General features: G+C 46.4%; 1 protein-coding gene across 2 annotated transcripts in view; it reads left to right on the forward strand.

The window, feature by feature from the left end:
* SLC35D2 (solute carrier family 35 member D2) overlaps positions 1-19,859 on the forward strand; it is a 216,512-nt gene that overhangs the window by 100,820 nt on the left and 95,833 nt on the right. For both annotated transcript variants that reach the window (XM_030193642.1, XM_030193641.1), the window contains exons 4-5: positions 6,789-6,856; positions 14,512-14,583. In XM_030193642.1, coding sequence (XP_030049502.1) covers positions 6,789-6,856; positions 14,512-14,583 — 140 coding nt within the window. The remainder of the gene's footprint in view (positions 1-6,788; positions 6,857-14,511; positions 14,584-19,859) is intronic.

Here is a 19,859-nt window from a genome sequence, read left to right on the forward strand (position 1 = left end):
GGGGCCGAAAGGAGACTGAAGTCTGGCCATCAGAGTCAAAGGAAATTTGGGCCCTAAGCTTGGACAGCAGGTCTCGACCTAACAAAGGGATTGGACAGTCTGGCATATACAGGAATTCATGAGTGACTATGTGTGAGCCTAATTGGCATCTACGGGTCGTCAGAAAGGGCCTCCGGTTCTGCACCCCCGTGGCTCCCACCACTCGGACAGTTTTTCCAGACACAGGCGCTAATCGCTCCGTCACAACAGAATGTTCAGCTCCTGTATCAATCATGAATGGAATTGAGTGGCTCCCTATAGTTAACTTGACCATAGGTTCCTGGGAGCCCAGTTTGTAGGAACCCGGTCTGTCCTATTCGTCCCATTCTGCCATCTCGGCTATCCCAATGATGTCAGATTCAGGAGGCTCATACCTTCCCTCTCGAACTCGGCCTCGGCTTCCTCGATCTCCTGGTCCCCTTCTCAGTCCCTGGCGCCTCTGGGGGCATTCATCTTTCCAGTGCCCTCTTTCCTTACAGTAGGCACACTGGTCCCTCTCCAATCTTGTTCTGGGATTCTCCCCCCTTGGCCGGGATTGATTGAAGGAATCTCGGGGCCTGGCTGGTGGTCCAGGGTCCCACTTTGGCTTCCCATTAGCTAGAGGTCGACCTCGGTTAAGGGTGGAATTAGTAATGGCTGCCGCTAAAAGGTCGGCCTTCTTCTGCATCTTCCGGTCAGCCTCTCGGCGCACCTCCTGATCCCTATTAATGAAAACCTTGGTTGCGATCTCAATTAGCTGGGTGGTATTCATCCCTGCGAATCCCTCCTGACGCTGCAACTTCTTCCGGATATCTGGCATACTCTGGGCCACCAATGCACTATTCACCATTCTCTGGTTTTCTAGTGCCTCAGGGTCAAATGGGGTGTATGTTCTGTAGGCTTCAATTAGTCGCTCTAAAAAGGCCCCAGGGGATTCAGTTGCCCCTTGGAGAATTTCAGAGACCTTTGCCAGATTAATGGGCCTCTTTATGCCTTTCCTCATACCTTCCAGCAAGTCCCGGCAATAGCCAGACAACAGTTCATAGTGCTGCTCATTATTTGGATCCCAAGCTGGAGCTGCACGAGGGAACCGAGTTCTAACCCATTCCTCTAGGTCCGGTGTCCTCTCGGGGGCACGCGCTCGCGTGATGGCCTCAGCATTTTGCAAAATCTTCCGCCTCTCCTCAGTTGTGAAGAGGGTCAGGAGAAGTTGTTGACAATCAGTCCAGGTTGGGTTATGGGTGGCCATAATGCTAGCCACTAGGTCCACCACTGCCTGAGGCTTTTCAGTATAAGAGGGGTAATGCGTCTTCCAATTCAGGAGATCGGTGGTTGTGAAGGGTACATACTGGTAGGCCTGTGCCTGCATAACCTGACCCTCATTATTAGGATCCGGTCGAGTGGTGGTTACCTGACGCAGGGGCAGAACTCTCGAGGAGGTAGGAATGGAACCTGAGGCAGAGCTAGGAGCTACCCTCCTATCATGCTCAAAGGTGATTGCAACAGGTCTAACCCATTCAGTGGAGGTGTGTTGAACCCCTGAGGGATGGGGAGGGGTACTCATAGACTGAGAGGTGGTCACAGGTGATTCAGTCCATTGAAAGGGATGCCGGGCCCCTGATGAGTGGGTAGGGGTACTAGAGGGAAAGGCTGGGCTGTCGGGAGTTGAGGAGTCAGGGGGTGCAGCCCAAAGCGGGTCTTGGGAGGTTAACAGGGAAGGATGTGGCACAGAAGGGTAGAGGCCGGATGAAAGGTCCACCCTAGGATGTGACGGGGTTTGCACAGAAGAGGAGCTATCCGGAGAAGCCTGTGCTGGAGAAGCTTGGGCTGGGCGGCGTGGATCTCTGGGGGTGGCACGGAACCCCAACAATGGGCCATAAGGTGGTGGCTCAAGGTCTGAGGGGTCATCAGAGAGTATGGGTTTTTCAGACAGGGTAGGGGCGGAAGCCACCGATTGGGTGGTAGGCTTCCTGGGGCTCTTTCCCTCTTCCAGTTTAGATTTTCTAATCTTTCTTTGAACGCGGCCCAACATGAACTTTACTGGGGATCCCATATAAGTTTTCAACCAAGAGGGAGGGTCAGTCACAAGGCTGTCCCAGGAATCTATGTAGGGGAGTTGTTCAGAATATTCTGGTTCTCCTACAATTATGCTGTAGACCTTCCGGATTACTTCAATATCTAAGCTGCCACTAGAGGGCCACCCCACTCCCATAGATGGCCACTCAACTTCACACAAGGTTCTTAGAGTACTTGAGCTTAAAGTCTGTCCATAATCATTAATTAAAAATCCTTTCTTGAAATTCTTAAGCATACAATCTAGGGGAGTATCAATTTGTCTAGACGATTTCCCTCCCATAATGCTTACAGTTACAACACACAAAGAGGGAGGGAATTTTTGAGAGTGCAGTAAGGGGTCCACACTCTCGAGACACAAGGTAAGACAGACAACAATCGCTTCCTTCTGTCACTGGCCAATTGAACTCGCGTTAATTGGAAACGCAGTTATAAGAAGTCCGCACTCATTTAACATTCAAGCATCACACATTCCATACAGAAAATCCCACCCAACAATTTCAAATTTCTCAGATACAGATAAGCTCAAGCGGTTTCGCTTCTAATCTCCACTAGACTAAAAGCTACTAAGGCCTTCGCTGAGAGTTGATCAGACTCCCCTTCCCTCAATTTGTGAGGGGCTGGTTTACAGTTTCCTAGCTAGGATTACAATACAGAATACAGATTACATACCCGGCGAATGTTCCTCAGTCAGTTGGATGCCGGTTCAGAATCCCACTTCTGACACCAAGAATTGTTGCAGGAATGGATGCATGAATTACCCCTATTGTTAGCAGAATCTGTGGTACTTCAGGAGTCAAGCAGCACACACCAGAATGAGGGAGAAATCTTCTTTATTTGCCAGCAAACAAAGCAGGACATCAGTTCTAGCTCTCTTCTCTCTCTCTCAGCTCTCTGGATGTTATGGCTTCTGTCTCAGCTGCTTCTCTTCTGCTGTCTGTCTTCCCCCAGCTCTCTTTCTTCTGTCTGTTCCTTCTGATGTAAGCTGCTTCTGCTCCCTCTTAAATACAGTCCTAAGCCCCTCTCTAGCCCCCCTTACTCTCCAGATGGTAAAGAATAGATTGGTTACCTTGCCTCAGCCAATCATTACTTTAAAAATATCAGTTACATAGGTTTGATATTTCTCAAACTGACCTATGACCTGGGGCCCCTCACGCTAGACAATTTGGCACCAGTCTCTTACATTTTATTATTATTAAATTCTCATATTCCTAGTCAACTCCATACTAACTGCTAACTGAACTCTGGCATTCATTAAGGGGTCAAGGGCCAGTCTTGCTTAATAGCATACAGCTATAGTTTGTTATTACTTTCAAGACCATTCCTATACTTAGCTAATCAATCAAGGAGAAGAGAGCTGACTTCTCTGACCTCTTAGCTTCATACACTGAACCAGCTAGGACTGTAGCTAAGTCAAACCATATGCTGACCTTTTCACTACAATCTTACTCAGAACGTAAGGCAAAGAGTTGGACAAACATTACATTTAAAAAGGTATTCTACATATTAACTACACAAAATACACATATTCTAAAATACACAGAATCAGTATTCCTTATAAGACATATTCTAAATATCAAGAACATCTAGATAGTATTTCAGCTTTAAACTACTTTTAAACTACAGCATGTCTGGCTCATGCTTTGTTCATTCATAATAGTATCCCCTCAAGATTTAATGGTATACAGATGTATGTGGTAAGGTAATATCTTTGAACTAGCATTAGCAATCCATCACTCACAAAGGGTGAAAGAAGTTGCTCTCTCTGACCTTTCTACCCTTTAGCTTGGCAAACGTAAAATTTCTAAATAATCTAAACCAGATGACATTCCTCCATCACTTGCAGAACTGAAAAAGTTGAATTCAAGCACCAAGCTTTTAAACACCAATTAATATGGCTTCTTATATATGTATAATTATGCCCATGCTGTCTCAGTGTGACAACAGAATGCTTGAAGGTGTCAGGGACAGTTGCAGTGGAGAGAGAGAGGTTGAGGATATGACAGATGGGGGGGGGGGGGGGGTGACAGTAGGAGAGATGGTGTTAAGTAAGTTGGTGTACTTAAACCTACACTACCCAAATTGCAAAGGACTGAAATACAAAACAACTTACGCATCCGGCTTCTCCTACATAAGCGCACAACTATGGAATGGCCTCCCAAAAGCCCTGAAAACAATCCACGACCACCTGAACTTCAGGAAATCACTAAAAACCAACCTCTTCAAAAAGGCCTACCCCAACGACCCCATGTAAACCTCTTCACCCAGCAACACAGCATGACTTTGACCATACTGGACAGCACGCAATCTTCATCCCTCCCGACCCTCCACATATACCTCATACGATCACTTTTCAACCTTGTACTTGTTATCAACCGACTGGTACTATGCAAGCCACGTTGAGCCTGCAAATAGGTGGGAAAATGTGGGGTACAAATGCAACAAATAAATAACCTATGCAAATATTCTACTTCCCCACACCTTTGTTAATACCTAATTGAGGTCACTGGATGTGCTACCTCTTCAGCAACCAAAGAACAGAAAATAACTGCCTTTTAGAACAAGAGTTTTTGGCTGTTTAGTTTCTACCTCTAGAAAAGGTTTCAGTTTAAAACTATGGGAAAAATGCCTATTTCTAGAGAAAATTTCAGTTTAAAACTATGGGAAAAGGGTTGTACACATGGCAACTAGTTAATAATGCTTGCTTTGCTCTCTCTCTCTTTTTATTCCCCCCTTAATACTAAACTAGGTCCTGCTTGCTTTTCCCTCTCTCTCTCTCTCTCTCTTTATTCCCCCTTAATACTAAACTAGATCCTGCAGTGCCTGCTAGAATCTATCTGTTAATGCTGTGGTACAAAGTTTTTAAAACTAAGGGGAAAAGACTATGGAGATTAGTTGATAAAATTTGCTTTTTTATATTTTTATTTTGCCTATCACTAACCTACAATTTTTCCTTTAAACCCCAATCTTTAAGTTTCCAAAGCACAAAGCAAAATAGTGTTCACTTACCAGAGAAATGTCCTCTTCTCTCAGAACTTCTCAGAAAAAGGCAGACTTTGTTGCAGATACAGTAGGGATTTCTGGAATAGATTAAAAGTGCTGAAAGCAGTGGCGTAGCAAGGGCGGGGCGGTGGGGGCGGTTCGCCCCGGGTGTCACCTCAAGAGGGGGTGCTCCCAAAGTCCTCTTCTTCCTGCCAGCTCCCGCACCCTACTACCTTTACAAAAGAAATCTCGGAAGCCGAGGCGCAGCGCCTCGCGTCTGCATGTAAAAGCAGTGTGGATCGTATCTTCGGGCCTTCCCTCACTGTCTGTCCCGCCCTCCGCTGATGCAACTTCCTATTTCCGCAAGGGCGGGACAGACAGAGTGAGGGAAGGCCCAAAGAGACGATCTACAGTGCTTTTACATGCAGATGCAAGGCGCTGCGCCTCGGCTTCCGAGATTTCCTTGTAAAGGTAGGATGCGGGAGCTGGCAGGAAGAAGAGGACTTTGGACGGAGCTGAGGGTAGGCACTGGGTTGGGGGTCGGAAGATGGGAGAAGGGGGAACAGATGGGAGAAGGGGTGTGGAGCCTCCCAACAGTTAAAATGCACTCGGGGGGGGGGGGGGTCATCGTGCTGCACACGGGGGGGGGGGGGGGGGGGGGGGGGGGTGATGCAACAGCGAACCGCCCCGGGTGGCAGCCACCCTTGCTACGCCATTGGCTGAAAGAGGAGTTTAATAGGCTACTGGTTTTCTAAAACTCAGTCTGACCATCAGTGTAAACGTGGATTTTAGCAGCAGGAGGAGGGTTATGGGGCTGGTAAACTACCACAGTGTCAGTCCAAATCCTGCAGCCCCTCCTCGTTTCACCTGGAAGCCTAATCTTAGCTGGGTCCCTTTCCTCTCTCTCTCTTTCTCTCTCCATGGGACCCATACTGGAAAAAATCTTCATTCCTCTCTTAGCTCCACATTGGCTCGAGGTCCAATGCAGATGCCTTTCTTGGAGTGGAGGAAGGGTTATCAGATTAAAGACCAAATTCTATAAATGGTGCGGAAAAATTGGCTCAAAGTTAGGCACCGTTTATAAAATAGCACTTAGCACCGGGAACTGGGCCTAACTATAGATGCAAGGGTTTAAACCAACTAACCCGTGGTGTAAATCCTCACACCTAAATTAGGCACAGATCCCTCTTATTCTATAACAGCGTACATAAATTAGAGGAATGCCTCTGACCTGTCCATGACCCTTCCATGGCCGCACCCCTTTTTTGGGTCCGCATGTAAAATTTACACACACATTTTTAGGTGGATCCTGGCTCCTAAATTTTAATTGATGCCAATTAGCATCGATAATTGAGTGTTAGGGCCCACTTATTGCACTAACTGGCTCATTAGTCAATTAAATTGTATGTGCAAATTGGTTTCACGCTCAAACTTGTGTGCACAATTTTTAGCGCCATTTGTAGAATTTAGGGATAACTGTATAACTGCTGGTGTAGAATGAGTGTCCTCACATTTTGACCTAGGATTCTTCAAAAGGAAAAAAAAACATATCTTAATTAGATGCAGGACAAGGTCTACAATTGCTTGAAAATTCTGGGGAGAGGAAGGAAAGGAACATGAAGAATGAGAAATCTGCATTCTCTGCTTTCATTTTGTAGACATTGTGGAGCACATTTGTTGTCATTCATCGTGCTGCTATTGTATTTATCTTACAGCTGTTCCCTCTACCTCTGATTTACATTGGAAATCATCTAAGTGGATTAGCAAGCACACAGAAATTAAGGTAAAAGAGAATTCATATCTCCAGTAACTTCTGTTTGTATTTGTGTGAGCATGTATAGGGTCACCATTGTAAACGGGCCCGCTGTTCCAGTATGTGGGGGGAAGGAATTCTCCTCCCCACGAATAGCCAGATCTCCATAAATTGCCACCAGTGGATACTTTCAAATATTCTTTTATTTGTTTTCCAAGTTAATGACAAACACTTCAGTCCAGAGCCCTGGGTTAGGGCTTCCCCAGGCAGGGCTGTTCTGCCTCTCTCTGGGTACAAGCCAGCAACACAAAGTCCCTGCCCTTTCTTGAAGGGCTGCAATAGTCCCTTTGAAAATCCCTCCTTTTCAAAGTCAGTAGCAAAATCAGTGATTGCCTCCAAGCAGGATTTCCCCCTCCTGCCCAAACAAGTCTTTCAGTTTCAAAATAGTCTTTCCACAATAATCAGGGGCAGCTTGGGAAACCAGGCTTGTAACTCTTCCAGCCACCTCCCCCACGGTAAACAGGTCTAACCAAAAGAAAGCAGGCTTCTTTCTTAAAGCAGGTTTTAAATCAAAATAACTTCCAAACAACATAGATTTTCACCTTCAGGTGCTGCCTTCCTCAGGGCTCTCCAGCTCCCATTCCTTTCTGCTCTCTTCTCCTTGCTCAGCCTGATTAACCCCCTCTTCCAACCAATCCATCCAATCCTCCTCCTGCTTCACACCCCACCCTTCCCCCATTATAGGTGGGCGGCATGATATACTGATTGTGGGTCCAGGGGAACTGGGCTCCTTCATTCTCCCTCCCTCTTGTGGCCAGAGACGGTATATGGCCAGCTTGCCTATCCCCTGGGCTCCCCCTGCTGGGACTGGAAATGCATTCTGGGAGATGTAGTTTAGGGTTTTGCTGCTTCATTTTATGCATCTGGGATGTAGCCTTGTCACACCATATTTATCCTAAGAAAAAAGAGGACACATGCCCCACCCCACCCCCGTCACACCCTACCCCACCCCTGTCACTTTGACCCCCACCCAAAGAAAGCCAGATTCCCTCTCTCTCCCCCCATGTAGATCCCCTTCCCAATTTTCTAGCCTTCCTCCACCCTCATGACTCCATTCACTACCCCTCCCCTCCCCTTTAACTTAGTGTGATGCCCTGGTGGTCTAGTGACCTCTTTGGGACAGGAAGGAGCCCCCTCTTTCCTGCTCTGCGCGTCTACAGACTGTCTTGCTCCCGGCGCTGATTCAAAATTCTGAGAGTTCAAGCAATGACCTTGCAAGACTTCTGCGGAAGTCTTGCGAGGCCGCCACTTGAACTCTCAACAGCCATTTTGAATCTGTGCCAGGAGAAAGTCTGCAGATGCGCCGAGCAGGAAAGAGGGGGCTCTTTCCTGCCCTGAAGAGGCACCACACTAAGGTAAAGGAGGGGAAAGGAGGATAAGACACCCTGAGGCCTGCCTGCCCGTCTGACCACCAGCCTGCTTGTTTGTCCAGATTTGCAGATGAACAGGCAGGCTGGCAAAACCCGCCTAGTTGCCCGGCCATGTCCTCAAAAAGAGGACATTTCTAGGTAAAGCTGGTCATATGGTAACCCTAAGCATGTAAGGGACTGAACTTGTGTCTTGTGAGTTTCTTGAGACTGTAATTTGATAACATGGCTCTCTACATTCTATCCACACAGATTCTTTTGACATGTTTATATTTTATTCCTGTGAATTGTGCTGCTTGGAACAAAGCAGCCACCTGCAAGTATGTAATCTTTATTCTTACAGGCTGAATGCTGCATGTGACCCTTCCCTTCAGTGTAATTAAAATTGCCTTGCTCTCATGCCCTAACTTTTAACCCTGTTGATCATCTCTAGGGACCCCTAGTCCTTGTGGGCAATATGTTGTACCCCTCCCTCTTTGGCAGAGATCTCCATTTTAGATGCATAAAGCAAGCTATCTCATTGCTTTTTTTCCTTTCTCTGCTCCTGCAAGCAGTATTATCTCTTTACCAATTATTCAATTACTAATGCCCAATTGAAATATCAATAAATATTGAACCAAAATCAATGCAGCGCTCTTGATTTCAGCTATCTACAGTAAGTTCCATCTGGTCAGTTTTCAAAGTGATTTAAGTGGGCAAGAGAGACTCCAGCCTGCTTAAATCGCCTTCGGTTGTCCAACTAATGATATTTAGCAGCACTTAACCAGGCAGTGCCACTGATTATTGGCTCTGACTGCCATTAAAAAAAAAAAAAAGAGTCAGTCAGGGGTGGTACAGGGAGAGGTGTTAGGGAGGTGATGGCAAATATGCAGGTGCTAGCAATATTCAGTGCTGGGATCCATAAGCTAACTTGGCTGGTAGGACAGCTTAAAAATACTGTGAGCTGCTCCAAGAGGTCATGGCAGCCATTTTCTTTAGGCAGCTGCAAGGGGCAGGAGTGAGTGGGATCCGTTTTTATCCCCTTCGGCCCCACTGGATCACTATCCACCTTATAATTGAAAGAGAAAAACGCCTAGATTTCGACCCAAATCGGGAGATAGACGTTTATCTTACAAAAACGAATAAATCGATATAATGGAAAGCCGATTTTGGACGTTTTCAACTGCACTCCATCGCGGAAGCGTACAAAGTTGACGGGGGCGTGTCTGAGGCGTGGCGAAGGTGGAACTGGGGCGTGGTTATCGGCCGAGGAGAGATGGGCGCCTTTCGCCGATAATGGACAAAAAGTATGCGTTTGTAGCTAGAATTTAGGGCACTTTTCCTGGACCCTGTTTTTTTCACGAATAAGGCCCCAAAAAGTGCCCTAAATGACCAGATTACCACCAGAGGGAATCGGGGATGATCTCCCCTGACTCCCCCAGTGGTCACTAACCCCCTCCCACCACAAAAAATGATGTTTCACAACTTTTTATTTTCACCCTCAAATGTCATACCCACCTCCCTGGCAGCAGTATGCAGGTCCCTGGAGCAGTTGTTAGGGGGTGCAGTGGACTTCTGGCAAGTGGACCCAGGCCCATCCCCCCCTACCTGTTACAATTGTGCTGCTTAATGCTTAGTCGTCCAACCCCCCCAAACCCACTGTACCCACATGTAGGTGCCCCCCTTCACCCCTTAGGGCTATAGTAATGGTGTAGACTTGTGGGCAGTGGGTTTTGAAGGGAAGGGTGCTATGCACCTGGGAGCTCTTTTACCTTTTTTTTTGTTTTTGTAAAAGTGCCCCCTAGGGTGCCCGGTTGGTGTCCTGGCATGTGAGGGGGACCAGTGCACTACGACTCCTGGCCCCTCCCACGAACAAATGCCTTGGATTTATTCGTTTTTGAGCTGGGCGCTTTCATTTTCCATTATCACTGAAAAACAAAAACGCCCAGCTCACAAATTGTCGAATAAAACATGGACGTCTATTTTTTTTCGAAAATACGGTTCGGTCCGCCCCTTCACGGACCCGTTCTCGGAGATAAACGCCCATGGAGATAGACGTTTTCGTTCAATTATGCCCCTCCACGGATATCAGATAGGTCTGGGGGAGCCTATCTGGACCGAGGAGGCTGTTGGGGGAAGGAGGATTCGTACTGTAGCAGGAAAACAAAGAAGAACAATCCTCCATACTAAAACAAGAAGTACAACACAGAGCGAGGGTGACAAATTGACAAATAACCAGATGTCAAGGTGTCAAGCAAATCTTTAATAAGACTCGACACGAGCCGTGTTTTGGCCAAAAGGCCTTCATCAGGAGTCTATCGAAAACCAATGTTAATATCGCTATTAGAATAGCGCCGTTGGACTATGCCAACTCAATGACTTAATGACTTTGTGCCATATTTTACATACACTTTTGTATTTGGAGTGTGTGGCTTCATTCTTAAAGTAGGAATTATTGATTATTATGCTCCTTCATTAAGATTCCCTCTCATCCACCTTCACTATATCCCCAAATCTCATTCTTCTGCTAGGATGCACTGGATTGGTGTCTGCTGAACAGCCAGTGAGGGGTCTGGGATTGTTTGACCAATCTCTGCTGGTTCACCAGGCCCTGAGCATCAGCTACGCTCCCGGGGTCTGTTGCCTCTTTTAGGCCCCAAGAACCACCGACTATGCTCCCAGAGACTTTCTGCCCTGAGCACCGACAGTGCTTCCAGGGGCCTTTGCTGCCTCCGCCAGACCGTGAGCATTGACTACACTCCCAGAGGCCATTGCTCCCAGGGACCATGCTGCTCCTGGGCCCCAGGTAGACCAATCTGCTTTTCTTCAGGAGGGGTCTCTAGGGGCTACTTCCCTGCCAGGTCCACAGCTCATAGCTCTTTTGTGAGTATAGCTATCTCTGGGGATGATGCTCAAAACCCTGGTGCCAACAGCACAAACTCCATAGTGCGATAACAGCACAGCAGAATAGCTAACCAATGCTCAAAGCAAATTACATTCAAATTTTATGTGTGCTATTAAACCAAAAGCTGGTGCATGCGCTCAAGTATTTTGCAGTAAATGCAGCTCCCGTGCGCATTCCCAGGAAACACCTGACGTGCAAGCACACCTCGGTACCGCTCTTCTATGCCTTTCAATATAAGCTTTTCAGAAAAGAAAAACAGATGCCAGTGTGTGCTTTCATTTTCACTTTTGCTTGGACTCCACATATATATGTTTCTCACTATCAGCACATAGAGGCTACACGGGCTTCCTTCTGCTTCCAAAACAACACAAAACTGGCAGTTTAATGAAATCCTGTCCTCAAAATCTTAAATTTTCAGAGTTAATACCAGCATTTTTTCCTGCGCTGTTGTCTGACCATTGATGGGAGGAAATACCGAGTAACCTGATTAACTTCCATTTCAATACATTTAAATACAGTTTGTGGCCATCTTTGGCATGTACGTTGATACCTGCACTAGAGCCCTCTGAGCGTTCTGTAAACATTAACTGGTCTGGAGCTAATTGCCTTGAGTGCTGGCTTTAGATTTTGAGGATTAGCCCCTCTGATTCCAGCCCTCTGGAGTCTGTAGCCTGCAGTTCCAGTTTTCCCTTATGGAGGGGCAGACTGAGAGTGGTCTGGGCCCCCTGCCCGGCCGCTGCCAGACACCCCCCTACTGCTGCAGCCGACATCCCAGCTGCCCCGGTCCTACCTGAAGGGCCCTGATGGTCTAGTGGTCTCTGTGGGGGAGGGGGAGGGGAAGGGGAGAGCAAGTTCTTTCCTGCCCGCTGTGCTGCTGCTATTCCCCCGCCTGCTGGCACTGCTGTTTTCAAAATGGTGGCTGAGGCTTCCTGAGGTAGTCTCGCGGTTCTCGACTGCCATTTTTGAAATACGGCAGTGCTGGGCAGGGGGAATAGTGGCAGCACAATGGACACGAAAGAGGCCATTAGATCGCCAGCATTGCGCCTTTAAAGGTAGGACTGGGGAGGGCTGTAGTGTGCAGCGGGCATCCAGGTAGAGCCTCTGGGCCCTTGGGCACTGCCCGGATGTCTGAATGGTCAGTCTGCCCCTGCTCCCCTCTCAGTCAAAAAGGTTGAGACAGAGATCCTGTTCAGAATTTCTGTATTAGCTGTGCTAGTTCTTAAAAACCAAAGGGCATCCCAAACATTCCTTCCTAGGTTGGTTTAGAAAAGTACATAAGTACATAAGTAATGCCACACTGGGAAAAGACCAAGGGTCCATCGAGCCCAGCATCCTGTCCACGACAGCGGACAATCTAGGCTAAGGGCACCTGGCAAGCTTCCCAAACGTACAAACATTCTATACATGTTATTCCTGGAATTGTGGATTTTTCCCAAGTCCATTTAGTAGTGGTTTATGGACTTGTCCTTTAGGAAACCGTCTAACCCCTTTATAACTCTGCCAAGCTAACCGCCTTCACCACATTCTCCGGCAACGAATTCCAGAGTTTAATTATGCGATTTTCTCCAATTTGTTTTAAATTTACTACACAGGATTTTTTTTCTGCCCTCCTAATATGTTCCTGCCACCTCTACTCAGTGTGTGTACTTTATTACACCTAACTTGATTCTCCAGCTTTAGCAAATAATTATCCCAAAGCCCCTGGATTCTATATATGGCATTCTGAGTTGCACGTGTAAATTTGAGCACACGCAACTTACTTGAATAACAAGCCAATCGGTGCCGATAATTAGGCAATAACAGGCAATTATTGGCACTAATTATCTATAATTAGAATTTACGCATGCATCTGTTTAGGCGTATTCTATAAAGAGGCGCATGGACCTGAAAAGGGGGTGTGGCCATAGAAGGAGCATGGGTGGGTCAGGGACATTCCTGCAATTTATGCGCATTGGTTAGGGAGGATCTGTGTCTAATTTATGCATGGGTATTTACACCAGGTTTTTATTGGTGTAAATGGTCATGCCTAACTGTAGTCACATCCCAGTGCGAAGCGCTAGTCTATAAACCACGCCTAACTTTAAGCGTGGTTTATAGAATAGCTCTAAGTGCTGTTTTTTTCGGCACCATTTATAGAATCTAGTCCAAAGTGTACGAATTATGTTATTAGTGTCCCTTTTCTTTACAGTGAAGCAAAAAATCTGCATATTCAGCCCTTCACTTTTACTCTGTCTTACCTACCTATCAGTCTTTTCCAACTGTTACTTTCTTCAGGGTTGCTGTCAGAGCACAGCATGTCAGTTATAATGCACCCTTTCTCAAAATGTTTCTTTTCTCTCCCAGTTTACCCAAGATTTCTGCTTTTTCCTTCTGTTTCTTAAAACCCCTCCTTTAGGGGGTTTTCACTCAGTTCCAGGCTAGAGATTTTGTACCAGTCCTGGATTTCTGACCACCCTAGCTTGGTGCATTATGGGATGGGATTTGCAGCACTGATGTCAATGGACTACGTCACACATCAGTTTTGAGATGTAACTTCAAAACCAGAACTGGACAAAGTCTCCAGCCTGGAATTAATTTGGCATCTCTGCATTTGCAATATTGACCATACCAAGGAAACGTGGGGACCTTTTTTACTAAAACATGTTAAAATGCCAGGTTTATGCCATGCTTACCTGCTAGCGCAGCGCCACATGAAGGTACTTTGGAGAATTATCGCAGTTAGTGGTGTTCTGGGGGCATGACAAGGGAAGAGACTGGGCATGGAAGGCATTTGGCATTTATCAAACTGCATTTACCACGCGCTGTCTAATGCAGAGTTTTTTGCTGAACCACTTACTGCCTTCTATATAGGAGGCACTAAGGGCTTCCGCTTTAACTGGGAGCAGGTATTGCTTGTTAATCCGAATATTAACGCATGACCTGCAGTACAAAATAGTAGGTTCACCCCCAGTGGTTGCCACATTAAAATTTGCAGTTACTCCAGGCTAAAGTCTCACATTAAGCTGCAGTAACTGCAGATTTTACCGTGGGTTCGTAAAAGGGCCTTTTATATCTCTAAAATATTAGAAGGTCCATGTGTATTGCATGTAGTCAAGTGGGTGGATTTTTCTAAAATGCATACAGTGAAAAAGTTGCAATTGTGATGCTCCATTAAAAGGCTCTCATGATGGATATAATAAAGGCATTGCATTTTAGTTCACAGTATATAATATTTTTACAACTAATGATGCCTAATCTGAATCCACTTTCAGTCTTGCCACAGCATGAGCCCCCACCTTTAGAACGATTTTTGTTTTCGTTGGTGTGCAATCTTCTTTTACTATGAAATAATGTATCACTTTTAATAATTGTGTTCTCTCTTTTTTCTTTGCCAGTTTACCAATGTTTACAGTGCTCCGGAAATTTGCCATTCCCATAACACTAGTTCTGGAAATTCTCCTTCTCAGGTGCTTTTCTGTTTTCTTAACCATTTATTGCTGTTTTTCATATATGCAGTGTGGGGAGATTTCTAATGCCATGATGCTGCTGATCAACAAAGTTCATTGCAATCTTACCTACCAGAGATTTCACTTTAGCATAGAAAATAAGTGTACAGGCTTGTATTGTGTTGGTTGAATCAGTGTTCAGAAAGCTTCTAATAAAGATCCTCCCAAAGGTTACACACAGATCTGGGATCCTCAGACTACAGAATAAGAGCCTACAGAGTTCATATTTTGGCCCATAGCTCAAGTTTCACTTTAATTCACTCCTCCACACCCAGTGGTGTGCTGGTAAATTTTTAACAACAGGCTCTCTCCCCGGTCCACCTCAGCGTCCCCGTCCCCTCGTCCACCACTGCGCCCCCCCCAAAATTGCAGAGCTGGCTATAGCGGGGGAGGGGGGCAATGCATTACTCTCTCCAGGAAAAAAAATTAAATGATCCCAGGTTCCAATCTAATTCATGTTTAATGTGGGATAAAATGCTATAAATAAGTAAATAAATATAAACTTTTAATGTTGAGCACCTGATTCTCAAAGTGAACATATTCCAAACACTATAATGAAAATAAAATGATTTTTTTTCTACCTTTGTTGTCTGGTGACTGTTTTTCTGATCATGCTGGCCCAGTATCTGATTCTGCTGCTATCTGTCCTCTTAACTCCGTTTCCAGGGCTTCCTTTCCTTTTATTTCTTTCCTCCTTTCTTCTTCATTTCTGGTCCTCAGCTTCTGCCTATTTTCTTCATCCATGTGCAGTTTTTCTCCTCTCTTCCTTTTCCCTCATCTCATCTCCTTCCTCACTCTTCTCTCCCCTGCCCTGCATGCACCCATGTCCAGCAGTGACCCTCCTCTCCCCTGCCCTGCATGCACCCATACCCAGCGACCCTCCTCTGCCCTGCCCTGCATGCACCCAGATGTCTAGCAGTGACCCTCCTCTCCCCTGCATGCACCCAATGTGCAGCAGTGACCCTCCTTTCCCCCGCCCTGCATGCACCCATGTCCAGCAGTGTACCTCCTCTCCCCTGCCCTGCATGCACCCATGTCCAGCAGTGACCTCCTCTCCCCTGCCCTGCATGCACCCATACCCAGCGACCCTCCTCTGCCCTGCCCTGCATGCACCCAGATGTCCAGCAGTGACCCTTCTCTCCCCTGCATGCACCCATGTCCAGCAGTGTACCCTCCTCTCCCCTGCCCTGCATGCACCCATGTCCAGCAGTGACCCTCCTCTGCCCTGCCCTGCATGCACCCATGTCCAGCGACCCCCTCCATCCACCCATGCCCAGCAGCGACTCTCTTTTCCCCCCTGCCACCCCCTCCCGAGTTGTTTTATGAAATTCTTCTTCTCCTCCCTCCCGATCCGGTCCCTCACCGCGCGCCCGCTTGTTTTTTAAATTCTTCGCTTCCAGCGCCGAGTCGCCGACTGTCCTGAGTCCTCCCTTGCCGATTCGCGCTTCAAAATGGCCGCCGAGACTTCAGCCGAAGTCTCGCGAGGCCGCCTCTGGAAGTCTCGGCGGCCATTTTTAAAGCACAAATCGGCAAGGGAGGACTCAGGACAGTTGGCGACTGGGTGCTGGAAGCGAAGAATTTAAAAAACAAGCGGGCGGTGAGGCAGATCTGGAGGGAGGGAGGAGAGCCAGAACCGGCTTGCTATTTGCAACAACCGGCTCGCAAGCCAGAAGAAAATTTAACAACCGGCTCCAGCACACCACTGTCCACACCCCAAAGCACTGACAAGACAAACAGTGAGGACAATGTCCTTGCTTGGAATCCTTCATCTTTCCCTTTCGATGTTGAAGGCAACAAACATGTTAACTCCAGCACCCAAAAGACCAGTACTGTTGCAGCCATGGGATCAGTGCTTTCTTCATATGGTGGTCGCATAGAACATAGATCACCCTGCTGCAAGGAGAAACACCTGCAGAATGAGACCCCCCCCCCCCCCCCCCCCACACACACACACACATAAGCAACCTCTACCACTGCACCACCATCAGGAAGAAAACACTGCAGCCTGGGACAGCACCAAGAAATTAAAAAAAAAATGTAGCAGGCCTATGGATTGTTGGGATTGAGGGTCACCTGTGAGGTGAGTACATAATCAATTTGTCAGGCCTGTGGCCAAAAATTATCTTCTTCACTCTAACATTTAAACCAGGGCACACAGATTGCAAAGGGTAGTGAGGTTACTTTGGTAGTTATACTACTACTACTACTATTTAGCATTTCTATAGCGCTACAAGGCGTACGCAGCGCTGCACAAACATAGAAGAAAGAAGCAGTCCCTGCTCAAAGAGCTTACAATCTAATAGACAAAAAATAAAGTAATCAAATCAATTAATGTGAATGGGAAGGAAGAGAGGAGGGTAGGTGGAGGCGAGTGGTTACAAGTCAAAAGCAATGTTAAAGAGGTAGGCTTTCAGTCTAGGTTTAAAGGTGGCCAAGGATGGGGCAAGACGTAGGGGCTCAGGAAGTTTATTCCAGGCATAGGGTGCAGCGAGACAGAAGGCGCGAAGTCTGGAGTTGGCAGTAGTGGAGAAGGGAACAGATAAGAAGGATTTATCCATGGAGCGGAGTGCACGGGAAGGGGTGTAGGGAAGGACGAGTGTGGATAGATACTGGGGAGCAGCAGAGTGAGTACATTTATAGGTTAGTAGAAGAAGTTTGAACAGGATGCGAAAACGGATAGGGAGCCAGTGAAGGGTCTTGAGGAGAGGGGTAGTATGAGTAAAGCGACCCTGGCGGAAGATGAGACGGGCAGCACAGTTTTGAACCGACTGGAGAGGGGAGAGGTGACTAAGTGGAAGGCCAGCAAGAAGCAGATTGCAGTAGTCTAAACGAGAGGTGACAAGGGTGTGGATGAGGGTTTTGGTAGAGTGCTTGGAAAGAAAGGGGCGGATTTTACGGATGTTGTAAAGAAAGAAACGACAGGTCTTGGCAATCTGCTGGATATGAGCAGAGAAGGAGAGAGAAGAGTCAAAGATGACCCCAAGGTTTCAAGCTGAGGAGACAGGGAGAATGAGAGAGCCATCAACAGAAATAGAGAACGGGGGGAGCGGGGAGGTGGGTTTGGGGGGGGGAAATGAGAAGCTCGGTTTTGGTCATATTTAATTTCAGGTGGCGTTGAGACATCCAGACAGCAATGTCAGACAAGCACGCTGAAACTTTGGTTTGGATGCAAGGTGAGATATCAGGGGTAGAAAGGTAGATTTGGGAGTCATCAGCATAGAGATGGTAGGAAAAGCCATGGGATGAGATTAATGAACCAAGGGAAGAAGTGTAGATAGAAAAGAGGAGGGGACCAAGAACAGAACCCTGAGGTACGACGACAGGCAGAGGGATAGAAGTAGAAGAGGCTCCACCAGAGTGAACACTAAAGGTGCGGAGGGAGAGGTAGGAAGAGAACCAGGAAAGGACAGAGCCCTGGAATCCAAGTGAGGACAGGGTATCGAGAAGTATGCTGTGATCGACAGTGTCAAAAGCAGCGGAAAGATCAAGAAGAATGAGGATGGAATATTGACCTCTGGATTTAGCCAGTAATAGGTCATTGGAGACTTTAGTAAGCGCAGTTTCGGTTGAGTGGAGAGGGCGAAAACCAGATTGTAGTGGGTCAAGAAGATAAATGCAGAAAACATCAAACGCAGAAGAGTACTGGAGACCGGATCAGCTTTAAGATAAACAGTCCCTCTAATGGGCACTCCAATATTTAACAATATGTACAAGATAAGAGAAATAAAAATGTAGTAGACAAGTTGTCCATAATATTAAAGTAAATTGATGACAACTTTGGGTATATCACTTCATTATAGAATACTAAAAGGTTTCCTTGAAGAAATTTCATTTATCTCCAACTCCTACATCTTTCATTCACATATAGTAGGTGACAGAATTTACTTCTTACTCAGGTATTTATTCCCAGGTCCTCCCTTGTTAATTGGTCTCCTTTCAGCTTAGGTGTTAGGTTACACCACAGAGGTGGGCAACCTTTATACACTGAGAGCTGCATGAATGTCAGTATTATCTGGTGGGCTGCAACATTAATTACTACTACTACTACTTATCATTTCTAAAGCGCTACTAGACGTACGCAGCGATGTACACTTGAACATGAAGAGACATGAACCGGAAATGCTTCTGTGATAAATAAATAAGTAAAAATTTAACTAAAAGCGATGGAAACAAAATGCTGGAGTGGCTATTCTGATAATATTCACAGAATATTTTTAAAATTGCCAAAACTCTGGTTAATGATGTTTTTCTGTGTATACTTCCCATGGTCTGGGAGGCCACATAAAATTCAATGGCTGGCCATATTTAGCCCACAGGATGCAGGTTGCCTACCCCTCTTATGGTGTTAAGTTAGAGAGCCTTTTAGGTAGTTCTTATAGAGTGGCAACATGGTAGTGGTAATATGTTCCTTTCTGGTGGTTGTTTTTCCTTGTGAACAGGCATAGAATAAACTCCTGTATGAGTGATATATCCCCTGACACAGATAGGAAGATGGCACTCACCAATGTCACCTCTTGCAGCCTTCAACCCCTTCTCTAGCAGCTTCAGTCTTTGTTCTTTGGTTGACTAAAAGTTAAGATCCAGTCTCCCCATGACCATGACCAGACCGTTTGCCTTAGGGCATGCCAGGGCCTCAGAGGGGCAGCTGTGGATCAGATTGACTTCTCTAAACAGTCTCTGCAAAGTGGGAAGACTTCAGTCTCTTATTTTAGGCTCCAGGAGACAGCCATTAACAGACTGGCAGTCCCTACATAATCACTACTACTTCTTTCTTAGTCCCTTGTTCAGGGAGCTAAGCTCCTCCTCTACATTCTTCTTAGCTGGACTCCCTCCTGGGAGGAAAGAGACAATGGCTTTTCCCTTGTAATTGGGTTTTATAATTCGCTTCTATACTTAGGTTTGAATCCTATTGGAGTAAAGTCTCTGACCTTAACCCCTACCCAGAAGCCATTGCCTTGTGTAATATGAAAATTACCACAGTTGCTAATGATCTGCGGGAAGTCTTCTCCCTGATGGGGATCCCAGGAGAAGTATGATTGACCAAGGTACTACCTATATGTCCTGAGACATGAAGCAAGTAGGTACCTTGCTAAAAGTGAAGACCTTGTGGACATCAGTTTATCATCCACAGACAGACAGTCTGGTGGAATGCTTTAATAAGACTCTGAAACAGATGCTGAAAAAGTTTGTGACTGAAGATGGGAAGTGGGATTTCCTACTTTAATATAAACTGTTTG

Source organism: Microcaecilia unicolor, chromosome 2 (assembly GCF_901765095.1).
Source record: "Microcaecilia unicolor chromosome 2, aMicUni1.1, whole genome shotgun sequence".
NCBI lineage: Eukaryota > Metazoa > Chordata > Amphibia > Gymnophiona > Siphonopidae > Microcaecilia > Microcaecilia unicolor.